The sequence below is a fragment of the Sceloporus occidentalis genome, unplaced genomic scaffold, assembly GCF_023333645.1.
Source record: "Sceloporus occidentalis isolate IW3139 unplaced genomic scaffold, rSceOcc1.0.p SCAF_15, whole genome shotgun sequence".
Lineage (NCBI taxonomy): Eukaryota > Metazoa > Chordata > Lepidosauria > Squamata > Phrynosomatidae > Sceloporus > Sceloporus occidentalis.
Genome location: NW_028316995.1, coordinates 6,549,468 through 6,570,150, shown reverse-complemented (window position 1 = coordinate 6,570,150; position 20,683 = coordinate 6,549,468). Strand labels below are relative to the sequence as shown.

Sequence of the window (20,683 nt, the reverse complement as noted above, 5' to 3'; positions counted from 1 at the left end):
TATTTTTAATATTTTGATGTGTTCATTTTTAGCGTACGGAATATTCTGAAATAAGAGATTTTCTTAAAAGCAGTCGCTATCCTATTAAATAATCAAGGAAAGGTAGGGCTTAATAATTGGATTCAGCCTGTTCATGCCTAATGGGTTAATATATTTCCCTGCCCCAGTTGGCTGAGGTCGATCATGTTTGGGGGAGGGGTGTATGGCAACCCTTTCCTGCTCAAAGCTACATTGGCTAATACTGTAGCCTGAGCTCAACATACATCATCATCCCCTTTCCCCCCTCCCTGTTTTACACATGGTCCTATGAGAGAGGGGGGGGCAGTCTAGTGGAAATGAATCTACAATATGTATATATATATATAGGAAATACAATTTCTATGAACACACTAATGGAGGAAGAGGGTGTTTTGTAGACTTGATCATCTCATCCTAAAATCATTTAACCATTTAGTAGCCATACTACACAAAGGAGGTTAATCAGGGGATTTATTTAGGTGTAGTAGCTACAATGTGTCTGATCTTTGATGGGAATAAACCTTGTGAACATGATCCTGGTAGAGAGCAGCATATAAGAAAGCGCTCAGCCCCAACAGGAAAAAGGGAGGGGTGTAGAGGGATGCAGCTTCTGAAATAAGATACATGAAGACCATAAAATGCTATTTCCTTTGTCTAAATCCTGGTCGATTGTGCATTTCACCTAATGCTGGCCACACATGGACCTTCTCTGGTCACTCCAGTGTCGGGGCTGATGACACAGTTACAGTGGGTAATAGGAGGGGCTCTGGCTTGAATGCAGTCATTCAGTTAGTGGATGGGCTTTGCTGCGCTTGCTTGGAATTGTTCCCTGCTTTTTCCTTTCATGAGCTGCTGAAGGAGTCTTTTTTTTTTTTTTCCTTCATCTTTCCTCCACTCCCTCTATTTCTTCAAATCCTCCCCCTTTCGTGTAGATGATGCCTCCTCCTTGTGCTGCATGCAGACCCTAGTCCAGCAGCAGCACCTCTGCAGAGACAGGAGGGAGGGGATCCGGGGCGTCTATCACCACAATGTATCTTATTTATTAAAGGAGTTCTTACCTTAGAACCCTGAAATCTACCACAAGTGCTTCCAATTTGGGGTTCGGAGAAGAAGGAAAAGAAAAATCTCATTTGATTGCTTCAAATGGCATTGCAACGATCCGGATATTTGACTCCTCAATTCGAATAGGAATTCTAACGGTTTGGGCTTCTTGCCATTAAAGTCAAGGGAAAGGATTGGCTCTTTTGGAAAATGGAGAAGGAGATATTTGCCCCCCTATTGGAAAATTTCATGTCTAGCCCCTTGGTGATCTGGGTAAGTATCCCTGGATTTGTTTTATATCATGCCCAGTATATGTGCTCTGTCTTATACATTAACATTGTATCTTTCTCCAGATCAAGACTTTTGGAGCCTTGGTCAGAGGGAATGGCACCCTGCTAGACGAGTATGTGGCTTTGGTGGATGGTGTGTTCCTCAATGAGGTCATGTTTCAGATGTAAGTGAAAAACCAAAAACCTTTTTTGTGTTATGTGTAGTCTAACTACTGAAGTTTTATGTGTTGGATGAGGGGATGGACTTCATCTTTTTTGATTAGAAGTTGTACCTTCACACCAAAGCAGGTCCATAGTCCTACCACCATATTAATTAAAGCACTGGGATGTCACACTGGATGATCCCAATCATTACAGATTCTTCTGGGAAGGTGTGCTGTCAAGGATGGTAGAACACGAATGCTGATAATCAGCAGTATTAGGTGGTTATGCAGCATCTTAATACCAATATTACCATTTTATCACTCAGGCCTTCCTTCTGTTGACAGCAGGGCTTCTAGGGTGCATGGCAATTGTCTTTTTCCACATCACATTCTTGGTAATACTTCCAGCGAATCTTGCAGTGTGTGGCTTCAATTAACCATCTACACAAGTCTTTGACAATTTTCCATTGAATGGTTGACCCATAATGTTCAGGTGACCTGGATCTGAAGTCAATACATCTGTAGTCATGTTACAGCAGTGCAAGTATATCTCACCAGATTGATCAATCCATCTGCCATGGGATTTTTCTTTCCTGAATTGACATCAACCTGTCTTGTTAAGAAACCCAAGGTCTCATTTGAGATCTTGGTAAATGGTTGTGTATCACATTTGTATTCTAGTTTGAATCTCCTCTGTCTCAAATGGAGTTTCTGTTATTTTCAGAAACAAAAAAAAGCAAAGCCAGTCCCAATCAAACTCAGAAATCAGACCATGTGCAGTGAAAGATAAGGAACTTCTAACTCCATGCTGTTGATGTCACAATAAACCCATAATGGGAGGCTCTGGACTTCCTCTGTTGTATATCGACCTAATGATATTCTTTGTGCTGCTTATATACTTAATAAATAGTAATGTTAAAATATAATACGTCTGATAGATACCGCCTGAATGACACTCCCATTTTTTTATGTGTATGTATGTGTCCTTTCTTTCTTGATACTTTGTCTTGTTGTTTTTGCAATAGAAACAATAGAGCGTGTGTATGTATATGCGTGTGTATATATACATATATATTGTTGTAATGTATACAGATAAGAGAGGGTTAACACTTTCAGTCTCAAAGGGTTAGTAAGCAAAAGCATTACATTTCTTTAACTGAACCATAGGCCTAGTGAACCATAGGCCTAGCAGTTGCAGATTTAACCATTGATGTGCCTGAGGCTAGGCTACATGGAACTGATAAATATGAAGTGGCTATTTGATCTCTCGAACTGACCACTAGTTTTTATAATATCCAGTCATATAAAATACATTGGAATCCTTTTTATTAGGGTAGTGCAATGGAAGCACATGGGCTGGATTCCGCATGACCACTGCTGCCTTAGGAATTCAAAGGGAAGTCTGGTGTTAGCTGTGTTGTAACCTATTCAGTGCCAGAAAGGTTAGAAACGCTAGCGGAATGCATTTTTTTACACCCCATGGTACTGGAAGAGGAAATGGGATTAACACAAATCATGTTATTGCATGAACCCTTTCAGGGCCATAAGGGAAGGGAGGAGAAAATACAAAAATGTATAATGCATCAACTCAACAGATTTATTTGTGAAGAAAGATAAATGTGCCATTGGAGAAAGCTTTTGCAGTGGCTGCAGGGGAAAGAAGAACTATACATGGAGATTTCCTTGTTTGGTTTTCTTGTATTTTTTTTGTAACTGGAAATAGACACAATGAAAGGGGGAAGTGACCATGCATGGCTTGTTCGTACACTCCTTAACCTCTTCATTGCCGAAAGTCGGTTGATTTGTGTGTGTGTGTGTGTGTGTGTATATATAATATATGAATGTGTGTATGTATTACTATTTCATCACAAAATCAAATAAAGGCCTGTTAACTAATAAACTTAACTAATTAATGGATTTGTGATTAATGTAAATGGCACATTAGTATAAAACTCAGTTTCCCTATAACATAACACTGAGATTCTGGTGTGAGATGCACGTTGTTACTGCATAGTTGCATTACTTTCTTATGTAGAGATGTTTGCAATGTTTTCTATCGTTTCATCTTTTTGAGGTGTAAACATGTGTCTCGGTGTCTAATAGCACAGAAAGTGAGATGTTGACAGCTTTCTGGTCTCTGTAAGAGTTCTGCTTATTGTCGGCGTATAGTACAGAACCCAAATAAGTTGAGTTTTACTTACCAAGTCCTTATGACATCTTTTCAAATATACAGCATCTCGGGCTGCCAAATCTCTACCTCGGCCTCTAGAAGTATCAGACCGCCCAATTCTATCAGAACTCTATAAAGACTTTTAGTGCTTAAGGGCCTGTAAATTATTAAAAAGTGGAGCAGTGTAACCCCCAGTCATTGCATGCCACTCGGAACAATACGTTTTTACAGTTTAACGCGTCCCCCAGTTCTCTGTTTAAAACTTTTGCCACCCCCCAACCCCCAATTGATGCTTGTACCTTCTTCCCAACTAAAATGATTGCGCATCCCAGGAGGGTAAATCAGAATTATTTCCTTAGCGCTAGAAATAGGTATCTCCCATTTAGTAGATCATCCCCATTATGTTTCAATATTGGAAGTGTTTTGCCCAAACACAGCTGATTTCAGACATTTCTGTCACCTTCTTCCTCCATCTCACCGTTTAGCTTCCACCTAAGATGAGGAATAATGTAAACATCCAGGTAGTGAAAATGGTTTTAGCTTAAAAATTTACACCAACGAAGAGGAATTGGAGAGCCTCGAGCAAATCTGAATGTGTATACAACGAAAAGCAGGTTCTCATGTGGTAGCGTTACAACTTTAGGGGGGATTATTTTCTAGGATGCTTAATGTGTGATTCAGTGAAATCTGGAACGTGGGGCTTAGAGCTATTTTACTGAGATGGGGGGTATCTAAGCCAATTCCTATTTGACATTGCGGGTGCCTGCTGGGTTCAGGTACGTTCTGCTTATACGCATGCATGACAAAAGGCAGTGTGTGCGTGTGTATATAAAATATATATATAATCCTGTGTGTGTGTATATATAAAAATATTTTTTTCATGTGAGATTTATTCACTAAAGAGTGAATTTCAGTACGCTAAAAATTCTTAATTTCACTTTGGTATTAAGGGCCGCTTTGAGGAAACTTACAGCTTCATAATGTACTTGGGAAGGTGGAATGTTTCAACTCCTTCATTACCTATTACTGATTAATGCCCAAAGCTTTCCTATGAATAAGTCTCTAACGTGTAAAACATTGCCTCATGCATGCTTAATTCTCGCGTATCGTGAAATCAGATGCTCTTGGGTTGCTCAGGGCCCGGTTAAGTCCCAGGCACCCTTGAATCCCGGTTGCTCGTGAATCATGAGGGTACCAGGCAGTGGACTTATTCTTCCTAGTAAAACGCCCATGGGCGGCAGACCACCCTAGTGGGACCAAAAGACAACGTGCCCTACGGAATATGATGCCGCTATATAAAACAATAGTTCTTGCTGGTTAGCAAAAAAGTTTTGTTCGCTGATTCCTAGCACAAGGAACTGTACTCTTTGCCATAATCTGCGCATGGCCAACCTCATGGGCCAACAGCCAAAAGGCCTGCGTGGATCAGCCTACGGGCGCAGCATGTTTTACATCCATTGATGATCCATTGTGTGGTATAGCGACGTTTACTAGTGCTTTAAATGTTCAGTTGAATATGTTTTAATTTTTTTAAATCTTAAATTCTTCCATCCATAATGCTTTTTAGAGGGAACAATGCTTTAGTGTGCCGGCTTCCATTGCAAAGGAGAAGCCCAGTGCTGTGAATGTGTGTTTGTGGGTCTTATACAATACGCCAGTGTGCTGGATGCAGAACGCTCCTTTTAGTAAATATTATCACTATACGAATCACACTCCAAGCTCGATACATGTTAAAAAGGAAAGATTGTTTTACATTTCAAAGGAAACCTGTACATTTCTAGTGTCATTTCTCTGCTCTTTCCTCCCATGAAACTTTTTAAAAACTTGTGTTTTATTTTACCAAGAGGGTGGTAGATAAATGGAACAGCCTCTCATCAGAAGTGGTAGAGGTTAAAATGGACAGTCTAGGTGGGCCACATGGTTCTAACCTGGTGTTAATTGTGAAGTCACCAGCTGAATATAAAATAAAATTTATATATATAATTTTTTTTTAAACAAATACTGCTTTTTGCTCTTACTAAACCAACACCATTAATACACTAGAGACCTTGGTAATTAACTAAACACTTAATGCATTCCCCACGCTGATGTCTGTAACACAACCTGCTATAGTTGGCTTCACTTTCAAAATCGTCTCGTGTTGTGGAGGTGGGACGTGTGCTGCGGAGATAAGAATATACTGAATGATATTACACCTTTATTATGTACCGATATTTGCGGGACAGATTAAATAAATCCAGACCAGCAGCTCTTGTCGTGACGATATAGTAGATCAGAAACTGCTATAGTAAGAGATCATAGTGAAGCGAGAATGCGTCGGCCCTCTAAGGCCCCTGTAGTGAGTTTAGTGACTGTCCTCTTGCAGTATAGTTGCTTCTCCAGCAAACATGGCTTAATAGAGTTCATTGACTCCTAAATCCCCCCCCCCCAACATCATAGAGACCACTATACATTATCGAACATAAATAGTATCCCAACTGTTCAGAGCACAGTAATGTAGTGTGCAAGGCTGGGTTCTCCTTTTTCCACTTATCCCATACACTTATAACTTCCACGCCTGTACACGGTGCCAGTTTAATGTTCAGTATTCAAGTATATTTGATGTCTGTGCAATTTCAGCATCTTTCATATGTCCCCCTTCCCTTGGTTGCGAACATTTTAACCTCCCTTTGTTTTCACACACATGCGCTCGGGATTCATTGTCGGACTGTTCAGATGTGTGCTGCCCCTTTTAATGATGTCTCAAATTATACTGCAAAAACTTTGGAACATGGGGGTTCTAATGCTTTCTGTGATGAGCAAGAATGATCCAGGATCTTATTGCCCCTTGACACTATATACGGTGTCTTTATTCTGTGTATCCTGTATACATCGGAAATCTTTAGACGCCTTATCACAACTTAAACCGCAGGCTATTATCATAGTGGGGATTCATAATACTTAAAAGCGTCCGCGTCTCCAGCTATCATGTGTGGCTGAGTGAGTAATCGATCAAGCCTTCAGAAAATCGCAAGCTCCGCGATGAATTTACCATCATTCTGAAAGCTGTATCAGAATGTTTATTAATCCATGTGTATATATTTAACTCTTTCCTGTGAATGGTCTGCGAGGCTTTTGATTAGTCGGCCTATGGGATTGTGGATGCAGGCTTTACGGGAGATGAGATGGTCAATGGGTTATTGGCCTTCAGACTCTTGGGGGTTATATAGAAAATGTGACTCTGGTGCAAAGTTTTTGAAAAGCAACCAAAGGAATGATCCTGCTAATTGGCTACTATGGTTTTTAGGCACTTTTTATTACTGTTCCGTGGTGGCAATCAGCAGCTATTACTTACCTGACCAAACTCGAACGTCAACATTTTATACCTTCCAACTCATAAACCTTCCAGTTATTTAGGGCTGGATTCCTTGGGATGTACGTGTTCATATATTGTTACTTCTTACGGATGTACGTGTTTATATAGGGTTTCTTTGACGAAATCTTGTGCTGTGTTGCGAATGCAGGCTCAGTGCCAGGTGCGACTCAGGACAGCGTAACAGATCCCCCCCCCCCACCCCAGCCTTTCTAATAGGTCTTGTCTTTGGCTTTGTATGGAGCTGTGATCACACAGTCGTTTTTCCATTTGATAAAAGTAGATTTCCAACACTAAATATAATTTTGCCATTTTCATGCAAGCAGAGATCGTCTGAGATGGAATCACCTTTTAAAGAAAGGGTCCTCTGAGGTCACGAAGCTAATGTGGCTTTTTTTTTTCTCCATTGTCCCTACAAGGTGCAATTATGGTTATTTATTTTAGTCCTGTGTTACTAATGATAGGTAGCTTCTTGTAAGTAATGGTCAATGGGATTGTGGCATATCCTTCCGATGGAATCTGTCTGACCTTTGAGCAATGCCAACAATTTCTGGTATTTCCCCTTAAGGTGAATGGCTCTATCGCAATTAAGGATCCTGTAAACATACCTCTACATACAGAATGCGGGGATATTTGGAGGGATTGGAGCAAGTTCTACTGGATGGTCTTTGATGTCACTCTTTATGGCTTTTTGCCAGACGTGCCAACTCATAGCCTTCTCTATTCTGTAAGCAACTCTAGTTCTTTTTCCTAAAAGGCTACTGTGTAATAATGTGTATCAGGGGATGAATTTGTATTCGTTACTGAAAAGACAGAGCTTCATTTGTAAGTATGAGTATAAAGATCGTTTAATCAGTTTATCTTTGCGAACATTAACGGATCATCATGATTAGCTTAAAACCAAGTCTGTTGGCTCATGTGATTTAGAAATCCTGTACAGAGGCAAAACATATCAGTATGACAGCATCAGAATTAAGAAGAAATGTCTTTATTCAGCGGAATATGTGCCTCTTGTTTAAATTAAAAAAAAAAAAAGGGGCTATGGTTTAGAACCCTTATACGTTTTTAATATATATATATAATATATGATGTATGTGTTTTGTAATTAAATGCATTATATCTATTACTACCCATTGATTATTTTGCACTTATTTCATGGATAAACTGTCACGTTACCATAGATTCTATATGTCTAGTGGTTTCTCTATCCAGCTTTCTTGGTCTAGGTGTGAACACTTGTCCCCATGGGATAACCTTGAGATGTCTAGTTGCCAAGGCGATGTGTAATTATCAAGGACGTAAATGGGGGTTGTTTGAGGATGGTAAACACTCGGTGCCAGACAGAAGAAAAATATAATTATCTCCCAGCCCGCAAAGATGTGTAAAATCATCTGTATATTAAATATATGGCCTCGCATCCGGATAAAACTATTATAAAGCCCGGACCAGCTGTGCTAATGCAATGTCTTGGTATTTGTGCGCTTCCTTTATAGATTGAATTATTCATAAAAAATCAATTCTGCTCGGTTGCCTGATGGAACGTCTTCCCATTTTGCTGTCTCACTTGTTCTCACTAGTATCGTTTTATAAAGAATCCACATGCAATTGTCGATGATGATAAAGATAAATGCGTCCGCACAAGTTGAAGCATACTGTGTCAGTGTCTATGGCAGTAGCTTATGAGTGCCAAGCTTTGTGTTAATAAATGAAAATGAAGTGTTCCTGACATAAAAAGATTGAGACGCAGTTTTACGTGATTAAAGAATTATTTGTAGGAAAGTTCTAGCTGTTTGTATGGGGAAATCTTATTTTTTTCTATGTCCTATCTGGAACCAATGTGTCCTTTTTTTTTTTTTGTTTTAACATCCAAATTCATAGAGTGGTTCATTAGAATACTTTTTAGGCCTCGAGGCCTTAGCTTTGTAGGACATGGATTTGGTGATCACTCCTGCAGCTCAGTAATGGGCACACATGGGTGCTCTTGTAACGAGCCTATCCTAAGCATACACATTTGGGTTTTCCATTGCTTTAAATGGGATCGCTTTCCACCAGGTTGGCTGGTAACATTTCCTTGCAAACTTACATTAAAAAAAAAATAGGTTTAAATGATAAATCAGATGGACGTTTAGCACTAGTGTTCTACTTCCAACCACTGGAGAACCTGCTCCTGCATCCTGTCTTCTGCACTCATTCTAAAACGGGCGACCAGGAAAAAGGAAGTCGGTTGCATGCCGGGATACGTCATTTCACAAGAGAAGCAGGAAGTGGTTTGATTGCAGATGTCGTGGAAGCTGCCATGTGACATGTTAATGAATAGAGAATAAGAAGTCTTAACTTTATTTTTGCTGATAGATCTCCGTTGATAACCTCTAGAGCCTTCTTTTTTTGTACATCTGTGGTGGAAATCCACAAGAGCACAGACGCGTTTAGTGGACTGTGACCTGGAATCTGCTTTAGAACTGTTGCCAGCTTATCGATGATGTAATAAATACAATAAAGAATTGTCTATTTTTTTTCCATTACGTTTCACATTTCCAAAGTAGAAAAACAGATGCGGATTTTTTTTTTTTTTCTCTCCATCTTTTGCCTTATTTTTAATTCCGCTGCTTGAAACATTCGGCACGCAGTAATTAAATGCAAAACTGAGGCTGTTCGGATTTAGTTAGAGGTGGACAAATAATACATTTGAATCCGCTTAGAATCCAGTTGTCATGGATTATTTAACACGCTCAAAAGCACACGTTATTAATACTTTCAGCAGACAAGTGGCATAATTTCATGAGGAAAGTGTGGCCGATATTTGCATAAACAATAGTAAATGTGTATTCAGATTGGGTTCTCTAAGACAGACAGCTGTTTCTGGGGAAAGTAATGAAGACTGTTGTTGTTGCTGAGAATTTCCGCGCTCGTATTTTAATCAGATGAAAAGGTAATTGAGACTCGGTGCTGAGATGGAGCTATTGATTCGTACATTGTGCTGACATAGGCATCAATTACATTACAACAAAGTCCTGAAAAATCAGATCATAGGGAGCAAGTTTTTTTTACTTTTATACTTTATCCATAATTGTACTAAATAGCAAAAAGCTTCATTTTATTTTTATTTACATAGCGCCGGCATTTTACGCAGAAAAATTTATACGTTCGAAGGGTCTGACAGATGGCGGCGTTACAGGTTCTCTCCTTCGTTCGCAAGAAAAGCCGGATGCCAAAAATGAATTTTGAGTTAGTAGAAATCCAAGGTAAAAAAAAAAATTAACGAATAATATAATATTATTATATAAAATAATTCACTCATATGAAATACACTATAAGGGCGCACCTTTTCAAAATATCCCAATTTTTAAATACATTAGAATTAATTATTTACAAACGGCCTTTACCATCTGGGTACATGTATAGCCGATTTTTCAATTCTATTTGCCATTACAATCTGTGCTTTAATGCTAAGTGAAGCATACGAGGATGTTGACAGCGATTGACTTGGGATGGTCTTCAGAGAATCCGATGAGGTGCCTGAAAAATGTTTAAAACCAAGAAATCAAAGATGCTTCTCACTAAAGTTGAACTTGGCAGGATCGTTTTTAGGCAAATTGTAGTTTCGGCTCTCCATTGTGCGTTATGAACGGCCAGGGCCGGCCCGACAATGGAGCAGAGTGGGGCAACCGCTCCAGGCGGCACTTTTGAAGGGGCGGCACTTTGGCGCCCCAAGGCTTTTTTTTTTTTTTTAAAGAGAAAGGGGAGCCGAGTGGTTTTCGCTTACCAAGCTGTCAGTACCCGCTCGGCGCCCCTCTCTCTCTCCTCTGCGGCGAGTCTTCCTGTTCGGTCTCGGTGCCGGCTTGTAATGCTGAGTGCTGGAAGATTTCCAGCACTCAGCATTATAAGCCGGCACCGAGACCGAACAAGGAGACTCGCCGCAGGACTGCTGAAAGGTAAGTACAAGGGGGGGGGGGCGGCAGGGATGGGGGGAGAGGAAGGGTAGATAAAAGGGGGGGGGCGGCAGGGATGGGGGGAGAGGAAGGGTAGATAAAGGGGGGGGAGGCAGGGACGGGGGGAGAGGAAGGGTAGATAATGGGGGGGGGCGGCAGGGACGGAGGGAGAGGAAGGGTAGATAATGGGGGGGGGCGGCAGGGACGGAGGGAGAGGAAGGGTAGATAATGGGGGGGGGGGGGCGGCATTTTAAAATTCGCCCCAGGCGGCATTTTGCCTTGGGCCGGCCCTGTGAACGGCTGTACTTGGCACCTTTCACCTGTGTGATGTGAAGTTCATTCAGTAAGACTAAAGAAATCCCAGTGATTTGGGGTGTTCTTTCTATGCATTATACAGGGTCATCCAAGGTCTTCCTGCAGCAGAGGTTCACTCAAGGACCCCAAAGGCTTCTTAGTATAACGGTTCTGTGACATACTCAAGGAGTTATCATACCACTGGCTCAGTTTTTGTGTATATTTGTTCCATAATTAAGTACACATTCGAGAACATGTTTCATGATACAGTCCTTTGTATCCTGCCTGGGATTTATACACGGGGAGGGCACCTCGACACGCCTGGCAGGGGGGCCCTAGGACTTAGTGTTACACCACTGTTCATAATAGCACTTATTTACTTCCTCCCCCTCCTTAAGTGAATAAACCCCAGATCATTTTCATAAACTACATTGTTTTGGACATTTAGCTGAGTAATGACTGGTTTCCTGCCACAGATCTGTAGTTTAGGGTTTGCCAGGATTTCATCTCACATCTGGTGGTTTGAGTTTTTTCTTTATTTTTTTTATGTATATTTTTCTTTTTTTACATTTCGGGAACTTTGTTAGAAGATAAATGTTTGCTTGAAGTTATAGCAATTGGAAACACATTTTTGTAGTTCCGTACCAAAAAACACTTTTTGAATTATTTTTTTTATTTTTTTTTAATATTACTCCGTATAATGTGTCAAAACCATTGTCATTGTGGCAACCAAAAAAAACACATTGGGTTAGTGTGGCCCTGAGATCCTCTCCTAGTGAAGTATAATCCCTAGACAGATGGCAAGGAATAAGACACAACTGGCTTTCGTTCTGTTTAGGCTCAAAGTTGAAGCTATTAAGTTATCAAATTTCTATTTGGGGGATGTTGGTCAATAGTCTGCTAAATGTACATTATCCCCATCCACAAGGGGTCCCGGGTTTAAGTATGTAATAGCAGTGTTTAGTATTTCAGTAACCATTTTTCCCTTTTTTTTTTTTTAGCATTTTTAAATGAATGTTCTCTTCCGTGCTGAATATTTTTGCCTGTTTCGTCTCATTTGTAATTGATGTATCTTGCCATAAGTAGGTTACTATTAAATGCAAAATTGCTGAGGGCTATGCTTTACTGCTGGGCTGCCTATTGACTTCTAGATGGATTTGCCCTATTTTATCCGGCTATGTGCCAGAGAGGCACTTTAATTTTCTGTGTAACAATGGGCTGTGACAATCATAGCCGTCTGTGACTAGTGTGAAGGACTGAGATACCTAGGACCCAAAACAATGACATTTGCCTGAAATTTTCCTGGCTAATGATCAGTACCATTTAACCTCCCTTGAACTGCACCGCAGGATTTACCAGCAGGTACAGATCTTTTGAGCTTCGTTAAAACAGTTTCTAGGATCAGCCCGTTTAACCCTTACCCATGGAAGGGGTGCGTTCCACACTCCCAAAGGGTTATTTTTATTTTGTTTTCCTCCATAGTAAAGCAATACCTTGCATTTGTCTTCTGGTATTTTTAGTTGTTGTTTCTTCTATTGCCTAATAGAAATTAGGTTTTACCTATACACCTAATGTAAGATTTTACAATGCCGTTGTACATAATACAAGAGTAATGTAACACAGTCGCAAGGTGTGTGTGTGTGTGTGTGTGTGTATATATATATATATAATATTATTTTTTATTTTTTTTTACGATATTACAATTTTGGGGATCTTTTGGGTAGCAGCTATATATCAGAGAGGTTAACAAGGTAAACTGAAGTATGTGAAATGTACTGTCTTATAAGAACCTTCTAAGCAGATGATGGCTACATTACTCTTTACTTTACCATCTGAATTTTCTGTCTCCATTCCAATTAAGTTGACGTTATAAGCTTAGCTGCTGTCAGAGCCTTGTTTGCGAGATGAGTCGCGTGACTGGGGTCAGGAGATTATGGAGAACCCCCTTCTCCAGCGCACGGCTTCACTGAATCGCTGCATACACTGGCAGTCACTGTGATTATATGCAGAGAATTAAATGGCATGACTGTGACCAGCATTGCCGCAAATGCCTTTTCATCATGCGATTCCTTGGAATGCTGAGAAAATCAGTTGAAACATATATTGTAGTGCCCCATGCAATGGTTAATTTGAGTATTTATGGGTAATCGGTCCTCTTAGCAGATTAATGTATCCACCTAGTGTGGAGTCCAGTAAATCTGGAATCCCTGTCAACTTAGATCCTATATTATGATATCTTTGTTTCATCCGCTCTTACATCGTTACCAACACCGTGTAACCGCAGTGACATTTACGTTGTTTGAAGCACAGAATAACATCCTTGCGTATTCTTCTATTCCAAATGGCTGTGGGGTAACCAAGTGGACTGAACAAAACATCCAAAAGACCAGGAGACGGTACAATGCGGGGCCTTTGATTTGTTTTCTATGTAATGAAATGGATGAAAAATGTTTATGGCTTTCTTTCTCCCAAAGCTACATGTAAAATGACAGACGCAATGCACAGACCTTTTGTGGTCTGGTTTAAAGTTCATTCTTCTAGTTGCCCTGGTGAAGGGATGCCCCCGCTTTTGTTTTATTAGGATCGGTAACAGGAACAAATTCTGTGTGTGGGATCTGAGCTAAATGGACAACTTTCAGTGATCAGAAACAAAGCAATACGCAATATATAGTAGATGGTCGAAATGTAATGTTTAAGGGGGGGGGCTTAAAATACCTTTGGTGTTTCTCTTTGATGTCAAATCAGGAATTGCATATATTTAGGGAATCAACTTTCCCCCGTCCCAACTTTCTACCGGATGTAGACGATTTAAGGATGCAATAGTTATGGCATTAAAGCGCAAAATAAATGATAAAGCACTAAGGCAGTCAATATTAACCTCATAAGGCAGTTTCTCCTTAACTTAATGGATTTTTTTTTCTCCAAATAAATGGGGCAAATCTACTCCTGTTCAGCCCCTATACATTAAAAATTGTTCTATAAATTTGTTTCTATACCATTTAATGGCCCCAGAAGTACCGTAATATGAATAGGGCCATTGGTTAATAGTCTGCTAAATCTGGCTTTCCATATATACATAAGCTATTTCCACAAATCCGTTTTTATGTATTTACATAACTTTTGTGTTTCAATTTTGTGATGCAATGATTGAGGTAGTAGTAAATAACTGGATAATCTCTAGAATTTAAGTTTGCGTGCAGATCTATACCTAATCTATCGGTTGGTCAGTTCTAGTTTTGTTCATACCGTTTGATTGTATGTATTGTAGGAACCTATATTCCTATATAATTCCTATAAGCCTATATTCTTCGCACTATATAAATAATAGAATAATTCTATTCTGTCCTGGTTCAGTGCAAATGCTTTTCTACCATATGTATCTTTTTATGTTTAGGTACCTTTATACACCTCTGTTTCATATAAACATATGTGATCTTATGCATACAGTGGTGATGGATCGCAACTCTTGTTAACGATCGTATGGTGAAGCTCTCCGGTTGACAGCTGAGTTTGCATGGCCTCCTGGCCTTGACTACTCCTGTGGGAGTCATTGGCGTGTAGTTGGTTTCCCATCTCATTACTGCCCACCGATCTTGTTTCTCACCCCTTCAATTTCTTATGAAATAGAGAGCAGAGGAAGAAGGACTTTTTGCAGCTTGGTTGAATAAGGAGCCCAGTGGTGTCCCGTCTTTTTGGCACAGGCCGTTGAAACACGCTGGGCGGACATAAAGGGGACTATAATGTATTTTATGGATGTTCCTGTAAGCAGTTGTTAGGCCCTAAACAAAGCTTGAAGAGTAAAACTGAATATATATATATATATATATATATATAATATATATATATATATTAAATATTTAATAAAATCTGTTGGCGAGTGGTTCATTTTTAACACCTTGACAGATGTTCCTTCTCAAAACCTTAGCGGAAGTCATTGCAGTATTTGTCACATCACTACATCAAGGGTAGTGCCTTGTGGATGCATTAAGACTCATAGATACAATTCATATCCAACACATTTCGTTTGAGCAGGGCCCTCCTCACCTTTTGTCTCTAAGTCAATTTGTTATGTTACATACTACTTATGTCCTGTCTACCCATTGTACAGCGCTAGGGAATTTGATGGCGCTATGTAAAATAATAAATAATTACTATATAGGGATCTGAGCTGGTAGGGGACAACACCATGAGGTTCTCTCCCATGTCAGCAATGAGGTGTATGAAGGAGGCAGATCCAGAACACTTTGTCTGACGTGCTCGGGGAAAATAGGTTAGGCTTAACCCTGCTTGTACTGTGTCTTAACAATTTACACTTTTTAATATTTTATTTTCTATGTTTCAGAAATCCTAAAGCAGACAATCAAAGAATATATAAAAATATCAACAATGATGCTTCCCTTAGGATACAAAATCTGTCTGTCTTGGTGAAACAGATTAAATCGTACTATCAGGTAAGTTTTTCATGAGTCGGTTTTCTTTTAATCCTAAAAATAGCGATACAAATGAATAACTTATCTGCCTTAACTTCAGAATTCATTTTTAGGTTATTTTTTTGCATGTAGAAGAGACATTCCACCGCTTAGTATTTATTTTGGCTTTTATTGACTTAGCTTGACTATGTTTGGCCATTGCGGTCAATTTTCTCTGTTTGCCTTTGTTTGTTTATAGAATCTGTAACTTTCTCCAGGATTTGCTACATGCCGTAATGGGTCTTGGTGTGCCAGTCATCAATGCTCCCAATGTGTTTGTGCTGTTTATAATAATACTGGAAATGTCTCTCCTTTTGTGAGGTCGGTGTAAATTTGGTGAATATCACACTTCCCGCAGGATCTGCTTTTGTGTTGTAGATCTGATTTTGATACGTTTCCAATAGCCTGGAGTGAGAACTGGTGACTGGGCTGCGCTGTGATTAGGCACCTTTTATAATGTTAAATAAATCATAGCCGAGCAATGACTCCCTTGTCACATGGCTCTGTTGTGTTATTCTCTGCCTGTATTGGCAGCGTTCCAGCATCAGAGCGTTCAGCTCCAACACAATCGCTGTTTCCAGTTTTTTTACACGTCTCGCTTTTTTCCCCATATTTGGATGGGATCACCGCATACTATTTCTAGGTTACTCACTTTTTTTTCTTCCTGTACAGAGATCTTTCAAGCAGTTAAATTATTTATTTTTGACTGGTTAAGGTCTGAGTCTTTACATCAGGAAAAATGGGCAGACTAGATGGCCCAAATGGTTCTTATTTGCTGTCAAATTCTATGTATTTATTTTTAGGAATCGTTGGTGAGATATGTGGGGCAATCAACAAGAATATTATATTATATTATTTAGCGGTTTGGGATCATGCACATATTTGGGCCAAGCAGCTCTACAATATGTGTTTGTGTGACTTTGATGAGGCATTTGTATATTAAATTAATATTTGTAGTCCATTTTGGATTCCAATGCCTTCTACTGCATGAAAAGTGATGAAGGCGTTCATAGATGATTGAAAATGAAACCTTGGTCTAATTTAACCCATCCCCAGCTGCAAGCGGCACTCCCATTCAAGTCAGTGGGAGTTATGGCAGCCAATCATATGTGAGCTATGAATTGTTGGCATATCTACGATTGGCTACTACCATGCCAACTGATTATAATGCTAGTGCTACTGAGCAGCTATGGTGGGAATTAAATGAGAGAGAGAAATCTTATTTTCCATTTCCAGTAAATAAAGAATGCATGTAAAATGCACTGGAGTCCGAAATGCTTAAATACACACACACACATATATATATATATATAATCTCTCTTTTTGGGGACTAGACTGTTCCTTTTATATAAAAAAAACAGTCAAAGACTTTTATTTTAAGGGATACAAGTAAAACATGGCCAGGGGTGCATAATAAAATATATAAGTGAGCTTATTATTCCTCATCACATAGTCATTACAATAAAAAAAAAAAAAAATAGTTGTTGCTGGAAATTAGTCTTGGCTAAATGTAGTTCATACAATAGTCCATTATGTGCACAAAACAGCAAATCCCGAGGCAATTTGCTAAAACGTTACATTGCTTAAAACCCAAGACTTACCGTTTTTTATTTTAATTTTTCTTCTTTTAAGTATCGACTCTGCCGTAGTAGTTAATATCTACAACAGATCCTACAACACTTGTTGAAAGTTTTATTATTTAAACAGGTTACAACTCTTGCACCAAGGCTGAGAGTTCAATATTATAGGAGAGGACGTCGTTTTTGAGTTGGATAAGTGGGTAACGTGTATAGACTACGCGACTGGAGAGGTAAAATTGACCCTGGCAGTTTATGGTCACACACGTGCATCTATAGGGTAGAGCTCGTCAGGGCCTGAATGGATTGTAGCATCATGTGATGAGACTATTGCCGACACCTTATTTTGGCCATCTCTTCATTCCTAATAATAAAGTGCAATAAGGTGGCTTTTATCGAGCTCAATGCCATTTAGCAGCTGCACAGCATCCTGCAAACTATTTCCATTAATATTAATGTCCAAAATCCATTTTTACCGGTAGATGAGAAATGCCAAGGACACAGTGTGTGAGAGCTACCTAGTGTTGGCACATGGATGAACTGGCATTTATACTCTCTGAGAACTTCATAAACTAGGTGTGTAATGCAAGTCATGGTATATGCGCGTTTTGGAGCTGAAGAAAAAATCAGGTTGGCAGTAGAATGGATGAAGGGAAAGGAAAGGTTCGGCTCTCAGTTATATTTGTGCAGACCAGCCTACTGACCACGTGAACAAAATTTAAGGGATGCCTCATTGGAGATAGGATTGAAGACCGCCCAAACCTGCAGAAAAGGTTCACAGAAGAGATGGTTCCAGGAAAAGTTCAGATTTTGGAGGTTAACATAGATACAGAATTTGATGGCACATAGGAACCATTCGGCCCATGTAGTCTGTTCATTTTGTCCTTTTGGGTTGTTTTTTTTTGTGATGACAGCTTTTCACCCAATCCAGGCTTTATTTCTTTTGCTTTGTACGCAGATCTAGGATTCCCTTAATTTAAAATTTGCTACGTTTTTTGGTTGATTTTAAATTTATTCTCCAGCTTGGTCCTTTCATCCACGTTGGCATGTGGCGAAATCCACCTATGTAAATAACCTTTATCTCTGTTAACCGAAATAATAGTTTTTTGGGTTTTTTTTACATTTTATATCGGTCAAGATTAATTTGATACATCCTAAATTTAAAATGGGCCACCCTCTCATTTTCATCTGAACCGAATGGGCAGGGAACATAATTTGTTGCCCGAAAATGTTAAAAAAAAAATAAATAAATAAAAAAATAGGTTTTGGCAAATTTTTGGTCCACTTGCACATGTCTAGTAATGGAGTATAGAGGATGGTTTGAAGCAGGTGGATATCTGTCCTGGCGAGCATCGTCTTGACCTCTTTGTTTTGTGTGTTACGTGCTGCAGCTAGAAAATTATTGAAGGAAAACAGATTGCGGAAATGCCTTTTTGCCGACTTGCCCTTGGCAATCTGCTGTTTCAGTGTTCCCCGTAATTTACATTTTTCACTGAACAGTTTCTTTAACGGTTTCAGTTCCCGTTTGGCTTCTTAGAGGGAAGAGTTACTTGAGCTTTAAAACACTAAGTAACAAAGGCTCACTCAAAATCATGTTGTGTAGGATACCCTGTGTCAAAAGGATTTGAAACACAGACTGGACATTTAAAAGGGTATCTAATTACAATAATGTTACCCCCCAGCCACTGCTGCCACTTACTTTCATGTCTCACACTTTGGGACAGATGGTAATTATTTTTGGTCCTGAAAAAGATTCATAACATAGATTTTCACTTTAGGAGTCCGTACCCTGGCTAAGGAGATCCAATTACTGGATCCTCCAGCCAAATGTAACTGAGATAACAATGGAAATTGTAACTACAGAAGAGAAACTATTTCAAAAGACGTAACTGTGCTGCTGTTCTCTACTCTTACAGAACGCAAACGCGGGCCGTTAGATACTGGTGTTTTAGAGTTGGTAACAGCAGATTAGTTTAATTCACTGTTTTTTTAAGAAGTTTAAAGGTGCCTAAGATTGTAAGCTCTTGAGCGAGTCCCTCAAAGGACCACCATTCCTGCCATGAACTTTGTGTAAAAGTACCATAAGGCTCAATGGCAGCTCACGGGCAGAGTTCCTGGCTTCTGATGTATCTGTATGCATTAATGTATATTATGTAGGTTAACTGCCCCATTTAAATTGTATGGCGCTTGTAGTTCGTTGGCGCTTAATAACTTAGATAATACATTCTAAACCTTTTTAATGGGGCACTCCAGCCACCATATGTCCTGTAATGCATATGATAGCTGTGTTACATTGCAAGAGATGTTATAGTAACTGCCAGTCAGCTCCAGCACTGGCTCTGTGAATACTGTATATAGGCCCCTGTGCGCATGCACAGCAAGCCCTTCCATTGATTTCAGTGAGACTTCTCGAAGCAGCCGGGGGCAGGAAAGAACAGTACGCAGAGTACATTAAAGTGCGTTCTTCTTTACTGAGGTGTCGGGGACATTACACTGTCCATTTTAATTTTGTTTTCTAGTAGAGTGAGTAAACAAACCTAGGCAGGTCCTTCTTTTACCATTTCCGCTAAAGGTTTATGAAAATATTAAGTGTTCCCTGAAAAATTATAATTGTGACAAGTGAAAACTATTTTTCTGGAACTGTTACATCTATAGTTTAGTTTTAAAAGTTCTACATATAGAAAAGTAAGGAAAACCGCTCCTTATGAAATGCAGCTGGTGTTGCAAATGGTGATTTTCAGTCTCCTGGGGTTTTTTGTCACGTGGTGCACGAGCTGACGTATAGAACATATAGAGTTAAAAAGACCCTTGGAAAGCAGTTTGATACCATCTTACAAATAGCCTTCTTGCTTTTAAGAATTTTTTTATATATATATATATAATATACTGTATTGGCTCGGATATAGGCCGCCCCCGTATATAGGCCGCACCCTAAAAGTTTGGTGCTTTTTTAAAGAAATTTTTTTTTTTCTTTAAAAAAACTTCCAAAAAAAAAAATTCCACTCTGTCTCCCCACCCCCCGAGATATTCTGCCACTCTCCCCCTCCCCGAGATATGCTGCCACCCCCCCCCACCGAGATATGCTGCCACACCCCCCCACCGAGATATGCTGCCACTGTCCTCGTCCTCCTCCCCACCCCCGAGATATGCTGCCACTGTCCTCGTCCTCCTCTCCCCCCCCCCCCCCGGAAGTTGTATACGCGTATTGCGCAGATGTCCCCCGCCGGCCCCGCAAGACACCCGGGAGTCTGCTCTGGTAAGTCTTGGGGGCAGAGGTAAAATGCATCGTGCGGACGGTCACCGGCTGCGGCAATGCGGGTAAACAACCTCCGCAGCTGGTGACCGTCCGCACGATGCGCTTAGACAACCTCCCGTGACGCCCCCCCCGTGGAAAGTGCTG

At 39.9% G+C, this 20,683-nt stretch overlaps 1 protein-coding gene across 1 annotated transcript in view; it reads left to right on the top strand.

The window, feature by feature from the left end:
• The first annotated feature begins 1,269 nt into the window (after positions 1-1,269).
• The window catches only part of LOC149303191 (girdin-like), a 60,884-nt gene continuing 41,470 nt past the window's right edge, over positions 1,270-20,683 (top strand). The window contains exons 1-3 of the mRNA XM_089481365.1: positions 1,270-1,332; positions 1,413-1,513; positions 15,580-15,688. Of these exons, the coding sequence (XP_089337491.1) occupies positions 1,270-1,332; positions 1,413-1,513; positions 15,580-15,688 (273 nt within the window). The remainder of the gene's footprint in view (positions 1,333-1,412; positions 1,514-15,579; positions 15,689-20,683) is intronic.